We start from the raw sequence: 24,127 nt of genomic DNA, 5'->3' as shown, positions 1-24,127 counted from the left end.
GCTGGATAGAGAGCCTGGGAGGTCCCAGGTTCAAATGTGGTCTCAGATAATTCCTAGCTGAGTGACCCTGGGCAAGTCACTTAACCCCAGCTGCCTAGCCCTTACCACTCTTCTGCTTTGCAACTAATACTTAGTATCAATTCCAAGACAGAAGGTATGGTTTTTAAAAAATTTATTTTCAGGTCTTCATTCTCTCCCACCTCTTTTCAGCCCCTGCATTGAGAAAGGAAAGAAGAAAACAAAGCCTTAAAACATGTGTAGTTAAACAAAACATATTCCAGAATTTGTCATGATACTGAATTCATTTTCCAAGAACTCTTTATTGCACTCCTCCCTCTTGTCTGTTATCATCCTGGAATCTGTGTCTTTCTATTCTCTAATGAAGGGGTTTTTTTGGGTGTGTTTCAGGTATCCCCAACCACATGCACCTGGGAGCAGGCCCTCCACCTCAGTTTAACCGTATGGAAGAAATGGTAAAGAATGGGGATGGGTAATTGGGGGCAGGGGGGTAGACAAGTTTAGTTTGTCATTTGGCACACTCTTTGAACCCAAACTATAACGTTGATAGGACCAATGAAGTAATCCTGGAGTTAGTTTTTCCTTTGCAGGCTCTCACTCTGTGCTGTCTTAGAGATGTCCAGGAAAGGCTTTTGTTTCCATTAATAGTCTTTGTTGTTTGTTGAACCATTTTTCCTGGACTGGTGGGAGGAGGGTAGAGATAAGGACTGTGAGAACCAACCTTCACCTAGCCTTTGGTCTTTTTCTGTTTCAGAGTGTTCAGGGTAATCGAGCCAAACGATATTCATCCCAGCGTCAGAGACCTGTTCCTGAACCACCTGCCCCACCTGTGCACATTAGTATCATGGAAGGGCACTACTATGACCCAAGTGAGTTTCAGGATTACTTCTTAGATCTAGGCTTCTTGTCAGAGTGCTGATTCTGAATGGAGAGCAGATTCTTGGACCAATTTTTCCTTCTACTACCTGAATGGAAGATATCAGGAAGTTGCCTATTCTGTTTTCCCAGATGAAACACTGAGAAAAATCTTGACAAGAGTCGTTATTGTTTGCCCATTTGACATTGGGGATGAGAATTCCTGATGGTGAATTCCCCTCTGATTTCTTACAGTGCAATTCCAAGGACCAATTTACACCCACAGTGACAGCCCTACCCCAATGCCTCCCCAAGGCATGATTGTACAACCAGAAATGCACCTCCCCCACCCTGGTAAGCTTATGCCTCTAATTTCCTTTCCAACAGGTAGGGGCTTAGAAACAGAGTACATGAAACTTCCTGGGATCTGTTTTGTGTGACCTCAACCTTGTGCCACTTGTTAAAGAGAGACCAAAACCTAATAAGCCTCTTGGAACAGTCCTGAATAGCTTAGGAGAGTGACATTATTTCTGAACCCTGTTTGTGGCCAGCAGACTTTCAGATCCCTGAAATAATGTTCTAATCTCTTGTTTCAATATTTGTTCCATTCTCTCTGTCCAGGCTTACATCCCCATCAGACGCCGGCACCTCTGCCTAACCCGGGTCTGTACCCCCCGCCAGTGTCCATGTCCCCAGGACAGCCACCACCCCAGCAGCTGCTTGCCCCTACCTACTTCTCCGCTCCAGGTGTCATGAACTTCGGCAGTCCCAGCTATCCCTATGCCCCAGGGGCACTGCCCCCTCCCCCACCTCCTCACCTGTACCCCAATACCCAGGTAAGGTGACTAGCGGATTGTAACACTTCCCTTGAATTTCCCATGATGATGAGGAGATGCAACTTTTTTTTTTATAATCTCAGGGTTTGTAAGGGATTATAGACAGCCTGTGACAGTCCATCTTCCTCATTGTTCCATCTGTTAACTCCCTATCCAGTTTCTTTTATTGTTTTTCTGTTTAAGCTTTTTGGTTAGTGGCAAGATCCACTTGGGGCCAGAATGCCCTTCACCTAATAAATAGTCCATGTTTATTATTGAATTATATGACATTTCCTCATCTGTATTTGTTCAGACACCTGAACGTCAAGGTGTCCCACACCAAGTGTTGTCACGGATGTGAAGATAAGTAACAGTCAGTTGCAGCTTAGTCTAGTAGGAAAGATGCAATGCACAGAAGCTATTAGGGCGGGATGGTGATAAAGTACACTAGGAACAAAGAACAAAATTTTGGGGAAATTCAAGAAGAAGGAATGCACTTGATATATACCCCAGCATCACACCACTGGCTGCCAGAGTTCTGGAGAAGGCTAATAAGCTGAAGAGCCTCCAACAAAATGTGATCAGGTTAAGAGCCCATGGTAATTAATGCCATTTGAGTGTTTGGGCTGAAGGAGCTGGAGGAGGCAGTTACCTGGAAGGGAAAATGGCCATGATAACTGTCTTCAAGTAAAGGGCTATAAGTAGGAAAGGAAGAGATTTGCTTTGGCCTCAGAGAGCAGAATTAAGAATGATGGGTAAGGGGCAGCTGGGTAGCTCAGTGGAGTGAGAGTCAGGCCTAGAGACAGGAGGTCCTAGGTTCAAACCTGGCCTCAGCCACTTCCCAGCTGTGTGACCCTGGGCAAGTCACTTGACCCCCATTGCCCACCCTTACCAATCTTCCACCTATGAGACAATGCACCGAAGTGCAAGGGTTTAAAAAAAAAAAAAAGAATGATGGGTAGAAGTTTCAGAGAGGTGGATTTAGGTTTAATGTAAGAAAAACTTTGTAGCAGCTGTCATTAGGTAGATCGGGTGCTTTGGGAGATAATGGGTGGTTCTCCCTGAGTGGAGCTCTTCAAGGGAAGGCAAGAATTGACTGCTATAAGGAGGAGTCTTTTTTTTTTATTTAAACCCTTTCTGTCCAGACAGATGTGCAAGGATAGACAAATGGGATTAAATGCTTTGCCAAGTGTTATACAGCTAGTAGAGGGATCTTAGATGTTCAGGTACCAGTTGGACTAAATGGCTTTTGAAGTTTTACAACTCTTGAGATTCCTGACCAGGAGTTTACAAAGAATCTTAATTGAGGCAGATGATAATCTGGTCTTGATGGTAGGAGGATAAACACCCCAATAGAGGAAACAGGTCTTTAGTTAGAACCTAAAGAGAGAAAAATGACTGCTTAGAAACCACCATAACTTCTTACAACCCTTTCTTTGTGTTTATATTGTTTGTCAATGTTGACCCTCACTCTGGCTAAATTAACCCCCTTTCCTTTTGTCTTCTTGCTATGGTGGGCTTTAGGCTCAGTCTCAGGTGTATGGAGGAGTAACCTATTATAACCCGGTCCAGCAACAGGTGCAGCCAAAACCTTCTCCACCCAGACGGACATCCCAGCCGGTTACCATCAAGCCCCCTCCACCTGAGGTATAGCAGTTCCTAGGCCAGCTTAGTGTTCCAGCCACATACTTCTTTACCCTTTTGTACTTTCCCTTTCCTCAGTGTACTTTCCTTGTCCTTGGGTGGGAACCTAGGGAAAAGTGCTTTGGGGTTTCACCTTATACCAAACTCTAGCTTTTTATTTCAGGTTGTAAGCAGGGGCTCCAGTTAATTTGAATTTCTAAATACTTTAAATCTAACACCACATAAAAAGTAAGTACAATCATGACCTGAAGAAATACTGCCATGCTTTTGCTTAAAAAAAAAAAAAACAAAACTCATACTGGCTTGCTAGACTTTTTTTTTTTTTTTTTAATGAAAATGGAGCTTACAAGCATACCTAACAATACTCTTGTTGTCAGAGTTTAATGAGATAGCTGGTGAAATCTGTGGGGGTGGGGGTGGGGAGGAAACCAAAAGGGATCTTTAATTTACCAATCCTTTATTAGATTGGCTTTAACTTTGTTACTTAGGAACCCTTGGGGCAGTGTTGAGGAAGCAAAGGCCATTACATGGCAAAACCTGATGGAATGGAGAAAATGATGTGGGGAGTGGAATGGACTTCAGAAAGGAAGGCAAGAGAAATCACCTAGTCTTTATCACCTAGAAAGGAGGAAATGTGAGCCTGGTAGACTGCAGCTGAGCTTGGAGTCAGGATTCTCAAAGCATATCACTCTAGAATATGGACTTTGATGGTCTGGCTGGTTGGCTATCTGAAAACAGCCTGTGGAGGGCCCAGGAAGATATATTAATGCTGTGGTGGTTCTTCCTTTTTTCTACTTCTTTTAGAACAGCAGAAGTGAGAACTCAGAAGATGAAAGATTCATCAGGCCACCTGCTTCGGGGAGTGCTCTGATGATAATGTGGCCCCCATCAGCAAGCAGACTTGTTACACACGCAGAATGAAAAGCAGCCTTACCTCTTCTTAGGGATAGGCTTTGATGGGAAAATGAGGATACCTTTCTCCTCCAGGGGGAGTGGCTGTCTGTACTCAGGGCAGGGAAGGCCCGAGTCAGCCAGCCAGCTCATGCACCCTTGTCTCTAGACCTAGAAGCTCATGTCTCTGCTGCTGATCTTCCCCTCCCTCCATCCTTCCCTGGGATTGAAATGTCCTTCTCTCCCATGGTGGGCACCTTGTCCTTTTCTTGTTTAAGATGTTGAATGAAAAAACTTTTGCTTGCTGTTTAATATTCTTCCTTTTTCCTTAAAAAAATGAAATGAACTCATTCTATTCAGTTTACCAACTCCTCTGGGTTCCCTTTAGGTTCCCCACCATGTCCTTCCCAGATGAACATGAATGTACCAGTCAATTCTCTCCCCACCCAGGGTCCTCATAGGAGCTGGCCTTTCTTTAGTTTTGTTGGTTTTGCTTCTTGTTCTTGTTGTATGTTTTTGAATTCTTGACTCTTCCCAAACCCCATAGACACATAGCCCTCAGCAGAATATAATAGCATTTAGGAAAGGCCCAAGGTCATAGAAGTGCCCTACTTATTTCAGCTTTGAGAGTTTTGGGTCCCACTAGTATCTGCCTTGATGAGTTTTAGTTTTTGATAGGTGCAGTTTCTCTACTTTTGGAGAGAGGCAATAGACCAGGTGCTCTTCATAATGGGGAGGATAGAGTAATAGTATTCTCTCCCCCATAACCATCCTTAGGGCTATTTCTTCATAGTGCCTAGGGCAAATCAATGCAATGAAGCAGGAAGAACTGGAGGGTCTTGAGCCTCCTTCCCCCCATCCCCCCTGGCTGCAGACCAATTCTTCCCTCCAGGTAGCTGCTTGCCTGGGTCCAATTTTCAAGTGGTGCCCTTCTACTTGGCCCTAGAACCTGTGTGCAGTGCTCCCAGCACATGTTTTACTTAATTCCTTTTACCCTTTAAATAAAAAAGGGTGGCACAGCAGCCAGGCTTAAGGCCAAAAGGTAACCAGGTGCTTCTTGGGCTCAGGGCAACTTTTAACCCATCTGCCTCTGCAGAAGACTTCATTGCTGCAGCCTGGTTGTCCAGGGGTCACTTGGCTACTACTCCCCACCTGCTGTAAAACCTGAGGGCAGTGGCCATTTCACTTCAGCATAGTCATTATCTGTCTAGTCTTCTGTTTTCCAGCAACTGCCTTGGTCACTGTAGGTCATCTTGGCCATGGGCTCAGTCAAAAAATTATGTTGGTCTAGAAGGGAACTTGGCCACTTCCTACCTACTTGGCATCTGATTAAGAAAAAACCCTTTGTTAGAGCCTAATTGGTGGTTGCACCTTTTAGTGCTGCTCTGTTGCTGCCTTGAGCCTGAGGGCCACATGACCAGGCTCCCAGACCTTACAACACTGTGATGGTTGTCTCTGTTGAACCATGTGCTTTTCTCTGGGGTTTTCTTTTTTGTTGTTCTGAGGAGTGTTTATTTGTGATCTACATTGTGACTTCCTGATGATAAATTTTAGATGGGAAATCTGACTACCTTGATTGTTTTGCATTAGTCTTAACTGGGGATATGAATAGATTTGTAGAATTAAGAGTTGATGAGGACCCCAGTCTGCTCCCTCATTTTATTACAAAACGAGATAAGAGGTTCAGAGATTAAGTAGCATCAGAGATGGGAATTTGAACTTGTGCCCCTTACCTCTAGAACTAGTACTTTTTAAAAAGATGACCCTTCTGTCTTGGAATCAATGCTAAGTATCCGTTCCAAGGCAGAAGAGCAGTAAGGACTAGGCATTTTGGGTAAGTTAAGTGACTTGCCTAGGATCACACAGCTAGGAAGCATCTGAGGTCATATTTGAACTCCAGACTCTGAGCCTGGTTCCCTATCCATTGTGCTTCCTAGCTGTCCCTACAACTAATCCTCTTTCCACTGCTGTATCCTTCCTGGTGATTGAATCGTGTTCTTACAGTAACATCCAGATATTTAGTTTTTGAATGTGGGGAGGGAAGTCAACAATGTTCTTAAGCCTCAAGAAAAACAAGACACACAGGTGAGGAAATCTTCACACTGTGACTGCTCCTGACTCAGCATCTCCTTTAACCATACTACTTCCTCCTAGGGTGCCAGGGTTGTGGGGAGGTCTGGCTCTAGGTGATAGGGAGACAAAGTGCTGCTGAGAGACTCCCCAAGACTTCAGGGAAGAGGGTAGAAGTCAAGTTTTGTGCTCCTTGATGAATCTTAAGATCATCAGATGGCCAACATCCTCGATGCTACCTTTGGGGACTGATCACCAGGTGGTGGTACAGCTGCCTTTTCTGGGTCTGGGGTTGGGGAATGTCACCCTCAGAGGTGAAGGAGCAAGGTTTTTCACTCCCTGATGTTAGCCATATACTTTATGCAGGTTAAGGGGGAGGAAAAATCTATAACCTCCTGTTTTCTGGCCCTGCTCACTGTTCCTAATATAAAGTTGAAAATCTGTGGCTATGGTAGGATGGTTCAGAGTGGGCATCATGGAATTTGATGTGGAACTGGCATCCCCTAATTTGATGTGGAACTGGCATCCCCTGGCCTTAGCTGTGTGTATTGCATCCCCAAATTGAAACTTCTCCAAGCTTTGTACTCCCTGTAAAATCAAGTGATCAGATCCCCCTCGGTTCTGCCCCCTGCTGGGTTGCCACAAGCCTCACTCCTTGAATTGAAGTCCATCTTTTCCTGTGGCTCGCTGCGGGATGGACCATTTGTCTTAAAAGGGGGTGGGAAGGGTGTTGCAGGATACCAGCCAGACTTAAGGATAGATGTCTGAGGTGCTTCCACACCCCTTTCTTGCTTTCCCAGCTCTTTGGTTAGATCCCATTTCTCTGTTGCCCTGGTAACCAGCTCAGCAAGAAGAAACCCAAGCTCAGCAAAGCCCCCAGCTTTAAGCACCCTCCTAGCTTGGTGTCTCAGCAGAAAGAATTGAGGGAAATTGTGGACAGTCAGCCTTACACAATCATGTCCAGACTTCTTTGGGGAGGATAGGGGCTGAGCCTTCGGGTATGGCAGTTTGGGTATTTGGCCTATCCTAGGAATGTCCTTGCTTGAAATCATGTCACCACTCAGATGAGAGGCAGGTTGTCCATTTGGGCTAGGCTCTTCCCAGAGTTAGGGGCAAGGGAATCCATTTTCTCCCCGTTGCCCTTGTCCTATTCTCCAGGATCCATGCCTTTCCTAAACCCATCTCCTTTCCTATCCTTTGCCCTCCCTAGCTGACATCCCCAAATCCTGCCCAGAGAGGTTGCCAAGGCAACTAGATTAATCTGGCAACAGCCTCATGTGAAGGGAGGAGCTCTCCCTCACTTTGCTCACACTGAGCTTCAGCCCACTCTAGCTGCCCCATTGCAGCTATTGTCCTTGGGTATTCTGGTGTCCTCCACAGGGGATCCAGGAACCAATCTCCAGATCACTAGTGGAGCTCCCAGACCACAAATGCTCACTTCTACTCCCTCACAAATCCACTAACACGTGGTTATGTATGCCTATCCTTGGGTGAACACATTCAAGCATACATGTACCCTGGCATACACATGCATAGACATGTATATACATTGGTTCAATTCTACCACCACTCCCTGCTTTCCCCAGCCCCACCTAGACTGGCACAGTAAACAGGGGTGGGGCAATGCCCAGGGCTGGTACTACCTCACCTCTCCCACAGAGCACAACCTAGGAATGCCCATCCTGGCAGTTTACCCTGTACCCAACCCAAGTCTACTATGTATAATTTACCTTACGGGCAGAATTTTAGTTTGGGCATCAACACCCTATATTGCGTAGGAGAAGACTTGTGGAACCAATTAGAGTGCAAGACTGCACTGCTCCAACAACCCTTTATGCCCTGTAACTAGTAGATGTTCCCAGTCCTATACCCTTAGCTGCTGCTGCCAGTGGCAGATGGTAACTCGAGTATTCACTCATTTGGGAACCCAGCTTCTGTTGCCAATTGGGCCCAGGTGCCTTTGAGCTCTAGGTCTCTTCCACCTGGCTTCGGCTGCTTCTCTTTACCCAGCCTGACCTGCCAAAACTTGCTCATCTGCTGGTACCCGCCCCAGAGAGGGCAAGCAGGCACCACCTCAATGGGCCCTGTCAGGCTTCTGAGAGATAGAGCAATCAGGCACCACCCCACTGTACCCTGCCCTGCTGCTGGACAGCACTAATGCAGCCAAGAGATCTCAGTGGGGTGTGGAGTGGTGGTAGAATCTGCCCTTGCCAGTTTTCCGAAGGTACATACTCTTGGAAACAGATCGAAACAATATGTAGTCAGTTACCAAGGCCTACGAATAGAGGCACAGATGTCTATGCCCCTGATCGACCCTCCGAATGAAGGATGAACTCACGGGCTTGGGGTGGGAAGACAAATTCTGGCGTTTGTGGTGCACCATCTCTCTCCTCCCACACCATCACCCCATTTATTTCTGCATGTGTTTTTCTTGTCCGCATTGACCCCACTTGAGTTCTAGAGCTCTCCTAGGGGCCCGAGGTGGGCCCAGCGCAGCCCGGGGGCGGGTCCAAGGATAGAGGCCGAACCTGGGAGGGAATAGGGGTGGGTCTGGGCCTGAAGGGGCGTGGCCTCAGCTCTGCCACCTTCCCGGGGGCCGGGAACACAGCCGTAGCTGCCGCCGCCTCCTCCGTGTCCTCCACTCTTGCTATACACCCGCCGCCTCTGCTGCAGCAGCCCGGCCCCCGGGCCCACGAGCTAGGGGGCACCGGGGCCACCCGCCTGGGCCCGGCGCCGTTTGAATCAGGCATGGGGAGCTGCTGAGAGCTTGTCCCTCATTCCGCTGGCATCTCCTGGGGCACTAGACATTGGACTCCAGCCAGCTGCCAACCAGCCGCGGGTACCTCTGCTCCCTGCTCTCGGCGCCTGGCACAACCCTTCGCTCTGCCCCACTTCGGTCCTAAGCATCCCTGCGCTACCCCCCGCCCGAGGCCCGGACACCTGGGTCCTCCCGGCGGTCCAGGCGGGGGCGGGGGGGTGGGGTATGAAGCCGCTAGAAAAATTTTTGAAGAAGCAGACGTCGCAGCTGGCTGGGCGGGCTGTAGGAACAGGACCCGGAGGGGGTCCTGGGGGGTGTGGTGGGCCCGGGGGCGGAGGGGGAGGGGGGCCTGCGGGAGGTGGTGGCCCAGTGGGGGGACCCCGACAGCTGCAGAGACGCCAAAGTGTATCTCGCTTGCTGCTCCCTTCTTTCCTCCGGGAACCCCCGACCGAACCCGGGCTGGAGCCGACTACGGAAGAAGAAGAGGGGGAACCTGGCAGAACCGCTGGGGACCCCGTCGGAGGGGGACCCTGCTGGTTGCAGTTGGATGAAGCCCCGGGGCCCGGCCCACTTGGAGTAGGGGGGCCTCTTCGATCGCCTTCTTCCTATTCATCGGACGAGCTGTCCCCAGGAGAGCCCCTCACTCCACCTCCTTGGCTCCCTCTGGGGGCCCTTGACCAGCCGGAGCATCTGCTGAACCGAATCCTAGAGCGACTGGCTGGAGGGGCTCCCAGGGACAGTGGGACGTCAGGTAAGCAACTGGCTGAGGCTGCCACCGCGCCACTCCGGAGGCCAAGGAAAGGAAGGGGGAATGTGTCCTTTTCTTCATCCTTGGGCTGGGTGGGGAAATACCCCGGTGAGAGGGAAGCCTCAGGGTGTATGCTGAGGAATTGGGGTATGTGGGTATCAGTACCCAGGGGTATATTGTGTGTGTATTGTGGGGGTGGGGTACAGGAAGATTGTATAGTTTGCTCCTGGACAAGAGAAGCTGGCATGCCTCTACCTGTATCCCTTCACACATGGCCTACTCAAGTTATTTAAGATAAGGGCCTGATCCCTTCCTACCTGGCTATTCCCCCCCCCCTCCCCCCAGTGCGTTCAAAGCCCAGCCTTCCTCTTCCATTGGAGCATTCCATCTGCAGAGCCTTGAGTCGCCCCCACCTGCAGCCCAGAGCTAGGGCCTACTGGCTAAAAATGCCCTCTAAGGTGGTATTTGAGAAGTGAAAATCAGGCCAATGCAACCTCCTGAGAAAATGAAGACCCCCCTCTAGATGTCAACTCCTTGGAGGAATTAATTCAAAGCTTAGTCTAGCTAATTCCTAAGGATGTGCCTTTGGACATTCACTTTAAATGGGCAGAAGTGAGTGAGCTGCCTTAAAGGTCTCAGGTGGAGAAAGGTATCTTCATTTATGCAGATTAGAAGGGGTAAGGATGGACTTGCTTATGGACTTAGGTGTTATGTTTAGTAGGGTGTTTATGTTTAGCTTGGGGTGCCAAATAGACCTCTCCAGGCGATTCCACTCTTCCCAAATCCCAGATCTCTGTATAAAGCCTCATTAATCCAAATATACCCAAGGAAGTCTTTATTTGGTTAATTATGTTGTTCTTCCTACCATCCCTACCTCTAATAACAGTTTAGGAAACTGAGGTCTCAGAGACAGTAATGCCTTGGGCCCTTGGGGTGCAAAACCCAGGGTGGCATTGGGTTAAGTGAAGGAGTCTTCAGGCAGGCAGATGGAAGTCCAGAAGATGAGGAAGGGAATCAAAAAGATGGGGGAAAGAATGAAGAATCAGATTCCCTCCCTCTTTTCTGCTCCCAAAGGACCCTAAGTAGGGGGAATGCAATTCCTTTCCTAGATTTCCTGAACACCTAGCTCCCCTCCTTTTGGCTCAGGTTGTAGATGCCCTGGGGAGCTGGCACCTTTTCGATTTAATTAGAAAAATATCAGATAGACACACAGCTCCCCTAACTGTAACTTCTTGCCTACGCCACACACCCTGTATGTGTGTATATGGCACATTCCCTAACAGAGCCCTGTGTTGGAATGGAGCCTTTGAAGTCAGACAGCAAACTATAGCCCCACTCCATTGTATAAACTCTTCTATTTCTCTCCCTGGTTCCCTTACAAATTGAATCATTTGGGCGGAATGGTACACTATTCCTGGTACCTATCCTAGGGAAGCATTGGGTAACTCCCTTTGCCTTAGTTTTCTTCCAGAGTTCAGCAGGGTAGCTGGGGCCACTGAGGTAGGAAAGGGAGGAAATGCTGCCTTTTTTTTTTTTTTTTTTTAAACACCTGAGCTTGGCCAACAGACACAGTATTTGTCTGAACCCTTTGGCTCTAGGCTTCCAGTCAGACTAGTCCTCAGAATATGTATGTATGGGAGTTGAGAAGAGGACAAGACGGCCAGGGATCTTAGCACCCTAGCATGAGCTCTGCAGATGTAGAGGAGGGAGCTGAGGAAAAGATTAACCAGTATGTCATGGAGGAGAGGCTGCTATAGCAGCCATAGTTCATAATGGGGGAAAGAAAAGGGGTGGAGGACCCCCCCAAGCTGATATACAATTCTTCTGGGTTCTTTAATCCTTAGCACTTTGTCCATCTCTGGTTCTTAATTTGGGGCAGCAGTGAAGTAGGCATTCCTGTGACCAGCAGAAACATCCTAGTCTTCAGGCTCTTTGAGGGGTCGCTCTCCAGCTCAGTGAAATTCTGGGAGTATGGTAGAAAAAGCACCTGTCCTGGGGAGTTAAGAGGCTTCATTCCACTCCTGCCTCTCTTACTGTGTGGCTTTAGGCAAGTTAGTCCTTCCTAAGCTTTGATGATAGCCTCAGAACCCAGTACAGTGCCAGAAGCACAGTAGGAGTTTAATAAATGTTTCTTGAATTTAAAGTAAGGGCATTAGACTAGAACTTTAAGGGCCTTCATGGCATTGATTCTCTGACTGCTAATCCCAGGGACTTGGGCCCAAAAGTCAGTGCCAAGGACCACTGTATGGATATTCCAGGAGTCATCTTATGGATTGATTTCTCCCTGGAGCAGTGTCTGAAGACCCACCCTGAACCTGCCCCAGCTAGGACACTTGGCTTCCTCCCTGCTTCCTGTCTGTGTGCCAAGTGGCCCTGCCCTACCCCACCCCCCCAAAACTGGCTGCAAGTCCGGGCCACCTTGTACCTGGTTGACTGGCTGAGCCAGGTTTAGGATGGGGAGGAAGAAGAGCCACTCCTCCCCTCCCTCATTAACCCTTCCATTCCATGGCACCCAGAGGCAATGAGACTTTTGCTAAGTGCTTTGGGATCAAAGAGGCCAGGCAGGCTCCTGCCTCTGCCTCTTTTACAGGGCTGGTCCTGGCCTGCCTGATTGTGACTGGAAGAAGTTTTTGAGGTGTGGGAAGGGGGAGGGAAGGCAACAAGAGAGAAAGACAATGAGTTGGTATTTTCTTTTATTTTTAAATTTTTAACATGGTTACATGATTCTTGTTGTCTCCCTCCCCTCTTCCCTCCTCTTTCCTGGAGTTGACAAGCAATTTCACAGGGTTATACATAAATTATCAATGAGTTGGTATTTTAAAGAAGTTCACTGGTACAGTGGGAGGAATGTTATACTTCAAGTCAGAAAGACCTGAGTTCAAATTCTGATTCAGATCCTTATTAACTATATGACCCTGAACAAGTCCCTTAATTTTTCTCAGTCTCAATTTCCCCTGCTATAAAATGGAGATAATAATAGCATTGACTTCCCAGGGTTGCTGTGGGAGGATCATTGTGATAGTACGTGTAAAGAAAGCACCATATAACTGCTCCATAGTTATTTTGTCTGTTCCCTTTTTACTCAAGTTCCATCCCTGGGCTCTCTCTGGTTCAGAGAGTCTTTGTGTTGGTGCTGGTGGGGGTTTCTGTAGTTTGGAGAAGGTTAATGTCTCATTCCCAGAATCCTCTCTGATTTCTCATTTCTCTCTTGAGGCTTGATGGAAAATGGGGTGGAAGAGTTCAGTTGGGAAATTCTCTATAGGAGAAGTAAATAAAGATGCCACAGGCCCCCCTTTTCCTCCTCCAGCCACTGCAGTGATTACTAACCCTGCTCTTGAAGCATCAGGCAATAGTGTTCATCCATGTGACTTGATGTGCCCAACATGTTCAGGCAGGTGGCTAGGGCTGAGAGAGAGTGAGTGAGTGAGTGTATGTGTGTGGTGTGTAGAGAACTTGTCCCTTTGGCAGGTGGGGCAGCACTAAGCTGGTGACATTCTTAGTTTCGGGCATTCCTAGGCCAGGCGGTGCCTTTCTGACACCTGCCCTGCCAATCTCTGTACAGACATTCTGCTGGATGATTTTGTCCTCACTCACTCGCTCTTCCTCCCTACTGAGCGCTTCCTGCAGGAGTTGTACCAGTAATATCCTTTCTGTGGGAGTTTTGGGAAGGGTCTGGGAGCAGTTCCTAGCCAGCCAAAGGTGTGAAGGAAGGATGTGCTGCATATCATTGGGGGACTGCCCTAACCCCAATAAGTCACTACAGTTAATATCAGGCCACCTGCTAGGTTATTGTGAGGTTTGCTATAAATATTGAGCCACCTGGTGTGTCATTTTAGGGTCTGCTATAAGCACTGAGGCACCAGCTAAGCTCATTTGGAGAGTCTGTTATCAGGAGCTGAGCTATTGAGTCTAACTCGGGTGGGGTTCTTTCTGAGGCACCCCAAGGGTCCCAGGGATAGATTTCTCTGAACTTAGATGAGGGAAAAAAAACGACATCTTTATTTGAATTAGCCTCTAACTGAAATTTAGCATTTCCTTCAGTTATCGAAAACAATTATTCTGAGAAGGAATCAATGGCTTCAACAGATTGCTGAAGGAGTCTGTGACATAACACAGGTGAAGAACCCCTGATCTAAGCAAATTCCTAAGTGGGATGGATGGGTGGGGTCAAGGTGGTCTGCAGTGGATCTCAAATTGGCAATGACTGGGTAGCATAAAAACTGGGAACACCCCCTTCCTACCTGAGTAAACTGCTGAGGCTAGAGAAGGTAGGGCATCCTGGCCCCAAGTGACTCCCAAATCTCTAACCCAACACCCAAGCCAAGGAGTAACAGGACTAGGAGGTCAACAGTCTGTCCTCTTCTCCCCGGTCCCCAGTCTATTAAAGGGTGGGCTTAGAATCCAAGATAGGATGGGGGAGGTCCCCTGTGGCTGGTCTTGTAGTGCCATTTCCCTTAACTTTGAGTTCAGCTTTGTTCAGTCAGACGGTATTGAGGGGGCTGAGGGGCTAGGCCGGAAACAGGCATGCTTGGCTGTGCTTCTCCACTTTCTGGAGACATACCAGGGATTACTGCAGGAGGAAGAGTGTGCTGGTCGAATCATTAAGGTGGGTACCACTCCATTTAGAAGTATGGTAAGGGGAGACTGGGGTTAGGAGGCTCTAGGGTCCCTGAGGAAGGGGGACTATTCCTATTGAAGAAATACTTTCTAAATTGAAGACTGGAGGGGAAAAAATGTTCACATGCATGCACTTGGAATAGTCATGTCACTTGAAAAGACATAGAACTCCCACCCCACCCAAGACGAACACCTACAATACACATACCCTGCCAAAGCCTTTAACTCTCTCCACGTGACTCCATAGCCTTCTCCTTCCCCATTCACTTTTGTGTGAGATAGTTCTGGTTCATTTTAGGAAAGGGGGTTGGACTCAACCCTAGCCTTGTCCCTGATTTATTGCATTCCCCTCTCTCACAGGACCTATATCTGCTGATCATGAAAGATGAATCCCTCTACCAGGATCTCCGGGAGGAAACCCTGAGACTACACCAGCTAGTGGAGACAGTAGAACTTAAGTGAGGGTTGGAGTGAGGGGGGTGGGAGAGGATGGGTATCATTTGAGCTTTTCTGAAGGGGAAAGCTGGGCTTCCTATACTCAGGATTATTTCTTTCCTACCCTCCATATGCATCAGCTTTGGACCTGATAAAGATTTATTTGACAGATTCTTACTTAACGCTTGTTCTGTTCAGAGCCTGTGCATGCTGGATGGGGTGAGGGTTAGGGGGAGATACAAAGATGATCCCAATACTTCTCCTGTCCTCAAAGTGCTTACAGGAGAGTTGGGGGAAGATAAGACATTTACCTAAATTACCAGGCAGGACATAGAAGTGCCACAAGAGGGATAGGGATACAGTTACTAATTAATGGTAAAAGCTATAGAATTTAAGAGGCTAGCATAGGGGCAGCTAGGAAGCACAGTGAATAGAGCACCAGGTCAGGAGTCAGAAGGACATGGGTTTAAATCTGATCTCAGACACTTCTTAGCTGTGTGACCTTGGGCAAGACCCTTGACCTCAGTTGCCTAGCTCTTGACCTTCTATCTTAGAGTTGTTACTAAGATGGAAGGTAATGGTTAAAAAAATGTGTGTGGGGGAACAGTTAGGTGGCTCAGTGAATAGAGAGCCCTGCCTGGAGTCAGGAGGAACTGGGTTTAAATATGGCCTCAGGTAATGCCTAGCTGTGTGACTGAACAAGTCACTTAACTCCCATCGCCTTGCCCTTACCATTCTTCTGCCTTGGAACCAATATTTTGCATTCATTCTAAGCCAGAAGTAAGTAAGAGTTTAAAAAAAAAAAAAAAGCGGCTAGCACAGAGTTCTAAAGGAGGCAGTGTTTAACTTGGACTTTAAAGGATGAGTCAATATTTATTTGAAATAGTGATCCAAGATGCCTGGTATCATTAGTTCTATCAGAGCCACCTCCCTTATCCCACTTGGAAGGGTCTAGCCTTCTTCCTCTAAGCAATTTCAAAGTCTATTTGGCCACGACCCCCTAGCTGGGAGTCTCTCCTGGCTGATGCTTGGTGCACCCTCTCCTGGGGCAGTGCCCACTGATGCCTGCTCTACCTGGTGCCAGGATCCCTGAAGAGAGCCAACCACCCAGCAAGCAAGTGAAACCACTCTTTCGTCACTTCCGCCGAATAGACTCCTGTTTGCAAACCCGGGTGGCTTTCCGGGGTTCAGATGAGAGTAAGTGCTATGGGTGTGTGAGTAGGGAGAAGGGAGTAGAGACCCTGGAAAGATCATGTGTTCTGTGCCCAAGTTTCCCACTCTTGGGTATCTCTGGGGCCCTTCTGAAGCATCACTCCAAGTCTTGGGGCCTGCTAAGGGTGTTTCTTTGGGCCCAGTAACTCCCCCCGTATCTCTAAAATCCTTTACCTATACTGTTCCCTCTGCCCTAGTCACCTCTTCCCTCACATCACCCCTCAGTCTACCTCCTGCATACAAATAGTTCCCAATGGGAGGCAATAAAGTTGAATCACCTTTTGCCATGGTATCAAGCCATGGTACCTTCACTCAGATGCCCAGCTAGAAAAGGGAGAAAGAGCCAGAGAGAGTTAGATGTGGCCACCATGTTTTCCTATAACCAGCCAGCCTTCTCTCTCTTCCTTTCAGTCTTCTGTAGGGTCTACATGCCTGACCACTCGTATGTGACAATCCGAAGCCGCCTGTCAGCCTCAGTGCAAGACATCTTGGGTTCAGTATCAGAGAAGCTGCAGTACTCAGAGGAGTCAGGGGGACGTGATGACTCCCTCATCCTGGTGGCTGTGGCATCCTCAGGAGGTGGGTCAGGCACGGAGGTGGGGTGCAGTTGCAGGAGTGTAGCTGGGGATTCTGGTTAGGGAAAGTGTCATTACAAAGATGGACATATGGCTCTCTGGGATGGGAAATAGGGCTTGTTGCAGTCAGGAGACTCAAGGTCCAGTCCCTTCTCATTGTCACCTTACCTGACACAGGTTGCTTAATCTATCTGGGTATGTAGGGAGTTTTATGTACCGAAGGCTGATGCTACAGGATAGATCCAGGGTAGTAATAACACATGAAGCCTACTCTATCTTCATAGCCTCAATTTTTCTATTTGTAACATGGGAAGAAGAATCTTCACTCCTCTCTACCGCTTTCTTAAAGAGGTCCTCAAAGGATAAAAATGAAAGAAGTGAAAGTGCTTTGGGGGAAAAGAGGTGAAAGAGGGATACAAATACAAAGGGTACTATTATTGTTGTTTTAGAAACTCAGGTAAATCTGACATAAACCCTTAGGCCTGCCACACTCCAGGCCAGAGGTGTCCTAGATCCCACAACATTCTGGAGTGCTCCCGCGCCAGACTGAAATGTAAATAGAGCTCTAGGCCTGGATTTTGATGGCTATAAATTCAAATCTGGCCCCAGACACTTCCTGATTGTGTGGCCCTGGGCAAGTCACTGAACCTTCATTGCCTAGCCCTTGCCCTTCTGTCTTAGAATTGATACCAAGAAAGAAGGTAAGAATTTGAAAAAGGAAAGAAAGAAATGTAATTGGAAAGTATTTAACAAAATAAAAATATAATAGAATATAGATAATGTTACTATGTGGTTTTCTAAGTCGATACAGCAGCCGCAAGAATCCTTAAATATGGGTTAGTGGCCCCTGTTTTTATTTCAGTTTGACACCACTGACCTAGGCCACCTACCTGTGTTGAGAGCCTTCCAATGATATGACAGGGATCTAGAAATTCTAATGGAATTTTTGCTAACATGATAAATTCCCAAATCCAAAGGACTTTTCAGTAGTCATTTTTAGATTTGAAAGTAAATAACAATCCAAAAGATTATTTAGTTCCACCTAATCCTTTTACAGAGGAAGAAATTGAGTCAATGTGAATTCAATTCAATCCACTGACTAGACCCAACATTTCATATGGGATTTTCCTCTGAGGGAAGGAATATAGGGAAAATTTTCCACAACATAAAAAAACTACCTAAAAATAAAACAAAAAATTTAAAAATAACTAGCATTTGTAAATTGCTTTAATGTTTGCATGGCCCTTTACATGTTACCTCATTTTAATCTCACAACTTTGGGAAGTATCATCCCCATTTTATAGAAGAGGAAATTGAGGGCGAGAGAGGCTAAATGATTTGCCCAAGTCACACAGCTAGTAAGTGTTTGAAATAGGATTTGAACTCAGGTCCTCCTAACACCTGGTTCAGAACTTTATGCTTTGTGTCACCTAGCTGCCTCTATAAAAACAAAAGATATAAAAAATATTATTTAAAACAAACAGGCCTGGAGCCCCGGGGAACAGGTTTATATCTGGCCTCAGATACTTCCTAGCTGTGTGACCCTGGGCAAGTCACTTAACCCCAGTTGCTCAGCCCTTACTGTTCTGCTTAGAATCAATACCTAGTGTCAATTCTAAGAAAAAAGGTAAACACTGAACCAAAATAAAACCGACAAGAATTGATCAGGTGCCTACTGTATGCCAGGAACAGTGCTAGGTTTTGGATATACAAAATCAACCTTACCCCATCCTTCCAACAGTCCCTGGCCTCAAGTTTTTATTTAGTGAGGGAGAGCCCTGAGGGTGTTTCCAGTGTGGACTTGGGCCTGGTACTTAGAGCAGTAGTATGGCTTCAGTGCTTACTATAAGGAAGGGAAACCTGGAATCTTGAGGTCCTAGACATAGCCTGAGAAGCTGGGTTTTTTTATTTTGCCTACAGAGAAAGTCCTGCTGCAACCAAGTGAGGATTGTGTCTTCACCACCCTGGGCATCAATAGCCACTTGTTTGCCTGTACCCGAGACTGCTATGAAGCATTGGTGAGACCTCCCCACCCCCAGCTTCAATATGCTGCTCTGATAAGGAAGGGGAAGCCCATGGACATGAAATCCTGACCCTGAACAGCTCACCGAGGACACCCCTATGCTCTTTACCCCCAGGTGCCCCTCCCTGAGGAGATCCAGGTATCTCCTGGGGACACAGAGATTCACCGAGTGGAGCCAGAGGATATTGCCAATCACCTCACTGCCTTCCACTGGGAGCTGTTCAGATGCGTTCATGAGGTGGGATGGGGAGTGGGAAGCAGAGGAAGGGGAGAGGGCTGGAGAAAAGAAATGGCTGACAAGAAATGGGGAACTAAGGCTGGGGAATCTATTGGGAGAAAAGCTGTAGACATTGTACCAATGCTCTCTTTTTCTTCCCCCATTCCCTTTATATTGACTCTCTTTTGCCCTAAACTCCACGTCCCTGCTTTCATCCTTCCTCTCTTTTCCCTTGGATGTCCCTATACACTGTCCTTTCCATAATACCCACCCCTAACCCTGCCCTCCTGCACCGGCAACCTGGCTGGTGGCTCAGCTGGAGTTTGTGGACTACGTGTTCCATGGGGAACGGGGCCGACGGGAGACGGCTAACCTGGAGCTTTTGCTTCAGCGGTGCAGTGAGGTCACCCATTGGGTGGCCACAGAGGTTCTGCTCTGTGAGCCTCTTGGGAAGCGAGCACAGCTGCTGAAGAAATTCATCAAGATTGCCGCCATGTGAGCCCCAAATCTGACTGGGAAGGCCGGGAAAGGGGGGCCCTATCGTTGGGAAAGGTCTGGGTTCCTGAAACCTACTCACTGCTCCTCCAACCTTTATTCTACACAGCTGTAAACAAAATCAAGACCTGTTGTCTTTCTATGCTGTGATTATGGGGCTGGATAATGCTGCTGTTAGCCGCCTTCGGCTCACCTGGGAGGTGAGATCTTCCTTCCTCTCTCTCATCTCCCTTTTAACTTCTCCCATCTCCAGGGTTCTAGCTCCCTTGTTCCCAATAATTCTCTCTATGCCATTATTAACTCCTCAGAGGAAGCTGGGGTCTCCTTGTCCCTTTCTTTATTTGTAAACCCATTAGCCTACATTCTGAGCAAATTGGTCATCCCCCTCCACCTCACACCTCCCCCAGGCATTAGGAGATTAGAGAAATTTGCCCAGAAATCAGTGTCTTCTCTTTAAATGTATTACTTTTCCTTTCTTCCAATTCTTTCTTCAGAAACTTCCAGGGAAATTCAAGAACTTGTTCCGAAAATTTGAGAATTTGACAGTGAGTATGGTTGCTTTCTCTTCCCTTCTCCCACACATACATACAAATATGCTCACCTTCCTAGGATTCCAGGGACCCTCTTGCTACTTGACCAACCCAGACTTTTAGCAGATGGAAAAGGATGTGAGGAAGGTGTGTATTTTGGGGGAGCTGGAGGAGTAGTCACCATCCCCTTATCCCTTCTGTCTCAAACCAGCTACATGGTTAGGGAGGGAACTAATTGAAGTAGGAAGGTTATCTAGGGAATGGGAGCCCTTAGTGGTGCTAATGTCAGGTTCTATTTTGTTCTACTCATAGTAGAGTAGCTACAGAGATAGACTTAGAAGTAGGGCTCAAATTCTGCTTCTGACATTGACTTAGCTTTTGACTGAGGCTTGATACTTTCAGTGAGTCTCAGTTTCCTCATTTGATGTATCGTTTAGTTGATGCAGATTCAGATTCAAGGAGTCCTAGGTTCAAATCCCACCTCTGATTTAGCTGTGTGACCCTAGGCAACTCAACTGATATCCAAAGAAATTAATGCCTTAAGTTGAAGAGAATATGTTGATTCAAAAAGAAAATTCCTAGGTACTACTAGGTGGCTCAGTAGTTTGAGAACCAGGCCTTGAGATCAGTGGAACTGGGTTCAAATCAAGATACTTCCTAGCTATGTGACCCTGGGCAAGTCACTTAACCTTAGTTGCCTAGCCCTTTTCTCTTCTGCCTCAGAAGTGATACTTAGTTCTAAGACAGAAGATAAGGGTTTTTTTGTTTTGTTTTGTTTTACAACTGCTTAATCACATGGGTCGATGGGGATATGATTGGGGATGTAGACTCCAAATGATCACCCTAGTGTAAACATCAATAATATGGAAAAACCCAGTGGAATTGCGAGTTGGCTATGGGAGGGGAGTGGGAGGAGGGGAGGGAAAGAACATGAATCATGTAACCGTGGAAAAATTTTTCTTAATTAATCAATAAAAAAATAAAATATAAAAAAGAAGGGTTTTAAATATAAAATAAATATAAAAAAGGAAAGGAAATTCTTTCTTTGAACCCCCAATGCTGATGAAATCATAGGAATGGTCAGTAAATTTTTTACTTATCTCAGGAAGGCTATTGTGAGGCTCAAACTAGATAACTTATTCAAAACAGTCTGCAAACTTGAAAGCCTTATATAAATAGGAATTTTTTTAAAACCCTAAGTGGCACAGTGGATAGAGTACCAGATCGGAAGGTAGCAGAACCTGGGTTTGAATCTAACCTCAGACACTTCCTATCTGTGTGACCCTGAGCAAGTCACTTAACCCTGATTTCCTAGCCCTTCTGTCTTAGAGTTGTTACTAAAGCAGAAAGTATAGTTGTTTGTTTTCTTAAAGCCTCATATAAATACCAGTTACTATTCTTATTTTCTAGGACCCCTGCAGGAACCACAAAAGTTACCGAGAGGTTGTATCTAAGATGAAGCCACCAGTGATCCCCTTCGTGCCTCTGATCCTCAAAGGTAAAGAGCACTGATCTTAAAACATGACCTTTCTGTTTATATTCCAAGCCCTAGGGTAATCCCCTAAACCTGAAACCTGGGCTTCTGAATTTTTTTGTGTATGTCATAGATCCTTTTGGCATTCTGGCAAGACTTGTGGACTTCTTTTTCAAAGAATGTAAATAAAAGAATACAAAGGACAACAAAAGAAACCAATTAAATTGATATAAAGATATATATATATATGCATATATATATATATACATACATATTTTTAAATGATTCAATTTCATGTACTCCTTGGAATCTTTCTGTGAATCCTAACAGGGTCTGTGGACCCCAGGTCAAGAACTTTTGCCTTAAATCTTGACTCTAAGTCTCAACTCTAAGTCCTCTTTGCTAGAGAGGTCAGTGGAATTGTTGTATGGGGATAGAGAAAAACCCTGAATTGCTTTAACCTCTCCTCTACAGCAATTATCCAAGAGGTTTCTTTGCTTCCCCATCCATACCTGATTATCTCTTCCTCCATCCCCCTACAGACTTGACATTTCTGCATGAAGGCAGCAAAACTCTCCTGGATGGGTTGGTCAACATTGAGAAGCTGGTGAGTGGACCATCCATTCATGTGTCCTTCCTTATGTACTGCTCCTCACCCCCAACCCCCATGCATGGCCGACAACATCCTTCCCTTCAGTGCCCAGCCTTGTTGGGCAGATTCCAAGCCCATCTCTAAGGCAGCATTACCGTGGCAACCCTCCCACATGTGACAGAACTGACATCCAGTTACTAGGATTCTCTGGATAACTCTGGGCACTGAAGCCCAGCCTAGCTGTCTCCCATTCACCCAGTATCCTCTCTCATATGGGAGAATCTAGTAAGGTATAAGTATTTGTCATCAGAGATCCTAGCTTTGCTAGATGCTATCAATAGCCCAATCAACAAACATTTTTTGATCATCTGCCATGTTCTAGCACTATGCTAGGCATTGGAGATAAGAAGGGAAAAAAAACCTCCTGCCTCAGTGAGCTTACTTTTTTTTTTTTTTTTTTGGAGTGAGTGGTAAACAACATGCACACATACATAGGGATACAAAATATATATAAACTAAATGAAAATTAATAAAATAATATATAAATTAGAAACTTAAAACATCAATTAAAGGGTGAAGATGCATTGGCTACTGAGTGGCTAATGGCCCTGGGGTGGTACTTTTTGGCTGAACTTTGGAGGAAGCTACTAAGCTACTAAGAATTCAAAGAGGAAGAATTGATGAGACAAGTATTTCAGGTCCAGGGAGTAACCACTTGTGCAAAGACCTGAAGATGGGAAATGGAATGTTTTGTGTGAGGGAGACAGTAAGAAGGTCTATTACCTGGACTGTAGGGTGTGTGAGGGAGAAGACAGTGATCAGTGAGCTTGGAAAGGCAAGCTGGAGCTGTAGTGTGAGGGTGTTCAATTCCAAACAGAGGAGTTTATATTCAATCCTCCTGGCTTTAGGGACCAGAGCCATATCATTTCCCTTTTAGAGGCTTCAATTTCCTACTTTGTAAAATGAAGATGGAGTACTTATCTCTAAGGTTTCTTTTCACTCTAAAGTCAGGGATCCTGTATCCCCTCTGTTCAAAAGCTCAAAATATGGGCATAGTTTGCACTCTGGTTGGGAGGGTATTTGGGCCTTGGAGGTAGAGGAGCAGAGAGCGGGAAAGGCATTTGTGTTTGATTTTTTTTCCTCACTATATTTTCCCCTGATTTCCCCTCATCCTTACTCCTTAGCACTCAGTGGCAGAAAAAGTGAGAACAATCCGGAAATATAGGAGTCGGCCCCTCTGTGAGTATGGTGATAGCAGAGTGGGATGGGTATTACAAACTGGGCGTGTGTGTGGGTGAGGGTGCTTATCTGTGGAGGCATCACCAAACCCTTCCCTGCTCCCACTTTCCCTGGCTCTCCAACCTCAAGGAATTTGTCTTCTGAAATATCTAGGTGCTTGCTTTTTTCTTCCCCAGTGAAGCTACCTCTCCTACTGCTCAGCTCCAAGTGCTATCTATGGTTGTGTGTGTTAGTGGTGACAGGAGTGATTTCCCCTTTGATGTTTCCATAGGTCTGGAGATGGAAGCATCACCTCACCACCTGCAGACAAAGGCCTATGTGCGTCAGTTCCAGGTCATTGACAACCAGAATCTGCTCTTTGAGCTCTCCTACAAGCTGGAAGCCAATAGTCAGTGAGGGTGGTGGTGGTGTTGGGGATACCAGTCCAGGTCCCTCTCTGGGAGCTTCTGGTACCTACACCTGGCACTTAAGCACTTTGCACGTGTCCCTCTCCTGTTCCCATCTCTTCCTTGCCCTGACAGATCTTCTTCTTCCTGAGAGGGCTGGTTAGAAAGCTGCTTTATTGCACTGAGATCTTATGTCTGTCCCTTCTAGGCTCCCTGAATTTTGATTTTCTAGACTCCTCCTCTCCTTCTGCCTCTATTCCTAGCTGAAATTGTACCCTCCCTCCCAACCGGGGACAGCGAGAGGAGGTAGACAGTTTCTTCCTCTGTCTCCTTCCTGTAGCAGGATTAGACTGGGGATGAATTTTCTATTCCTTATCTCTACAGGTAGGAAGGAACACTGCAGAGTAGGACAGGAAAGAAATTGTGGAGGGAAAACCAGCAGCCTCCAAATCTACCATACCAATAGCTTCTTCTATGGTGGTCCTGGGAGCCTTCTTCCTTATAAAGGGGAGAGGCCTCTCCTCCCAAATCTT

General features: G+C 46.6%; 2 protein-coding genes across 2 annotated transcripts in view; both read left to right on the top strand.

Moving 5' to 3' along the window:
* Positions 1-5,790, top strand: part of CASC3 (CASC3 exon junction complex subunit) — a 36,965-nt gene extending 31,175 nt beyond the window's left edge. Inside the window, exons 7-13 of the mRNA XM_044675099.1 lie at positions 409-473; positions 773-887; positions 1,129-1,227; positions 1,495-1,709; positions 3,213-3,335; positions 3,496-3,560; positions 4,137-5,790. Of these exons, the coding sequence (XP_044531034.1) occupies positions 409-473; positions 773-887; positions 1,129-1,227; positions 1,495-1,709; positions 3,213-3,335; positions 3,496-3,519 (641 nt within the window). The 3' untranslated portion in view covers positions 3,520-3,560; positions 4,137-5,790. The remainder of the gene's footprint in view (positions 1-408; positions 474-772; positions 888-1,128; positions 1,228-1,494; positions 1,710-3,212; positions 3,336-3,495; positions 3,561-4,136) is intronic.
* A 3,486-nt stretch (positions 5,791-9,276) lies between these two features.
* On the top strand, positions 9,277-23,604 carry RAPGEFL1 (Rap guanine nucleotide exchange factor like 1). The gene is made up of 15 exons (XM_044674686.1): positions 9,277-9,802; positions 13,362-13,440; positions 14,270-14,405; positions 14,777-14,874; positions 15,936-16,048; positions 16,475-16,642; positions 18,559-18,656; positions 18,777-18,899; positions 19,195-19,373; positions 19,483-19,573; positions 19,868-19,918; positions 21,314-21,401; positions 21,920-21,984; positions 23,154-23,208; positions 23,480-23,604. The coding sequence occupies exons 1-15, from the start codon at positions 9,277-9,279 to the stop codon at positions 23,602-23,604; spliced, it is 1,995 nt and encodes a 664-aa protein (XP_044530621.1).
* Positions 23,605-24,127: the final 523 nt, after the last annotated feature.

Source organism: Gracilinanus agilis, chromosome 4 (genome assembly GCF_016433145.1).
Source record: "Gracilinanus agilis isolate LMUSP501 chromosome 4, AgileGrace, whole genome shotgun sequence".
NCBI classification, from domain to species: Eukaryota; Metazoa; Chordata; class Mammalia; order Didelphimorphia; family Didelphidae; genus Gracilinanus; species Gracilinanus agilis.
The sequence above is the reverse complement of the archived record's forward strand: the minus strand, read 5'-3'. Positions and strand labels throughout refer to the sequence as shown.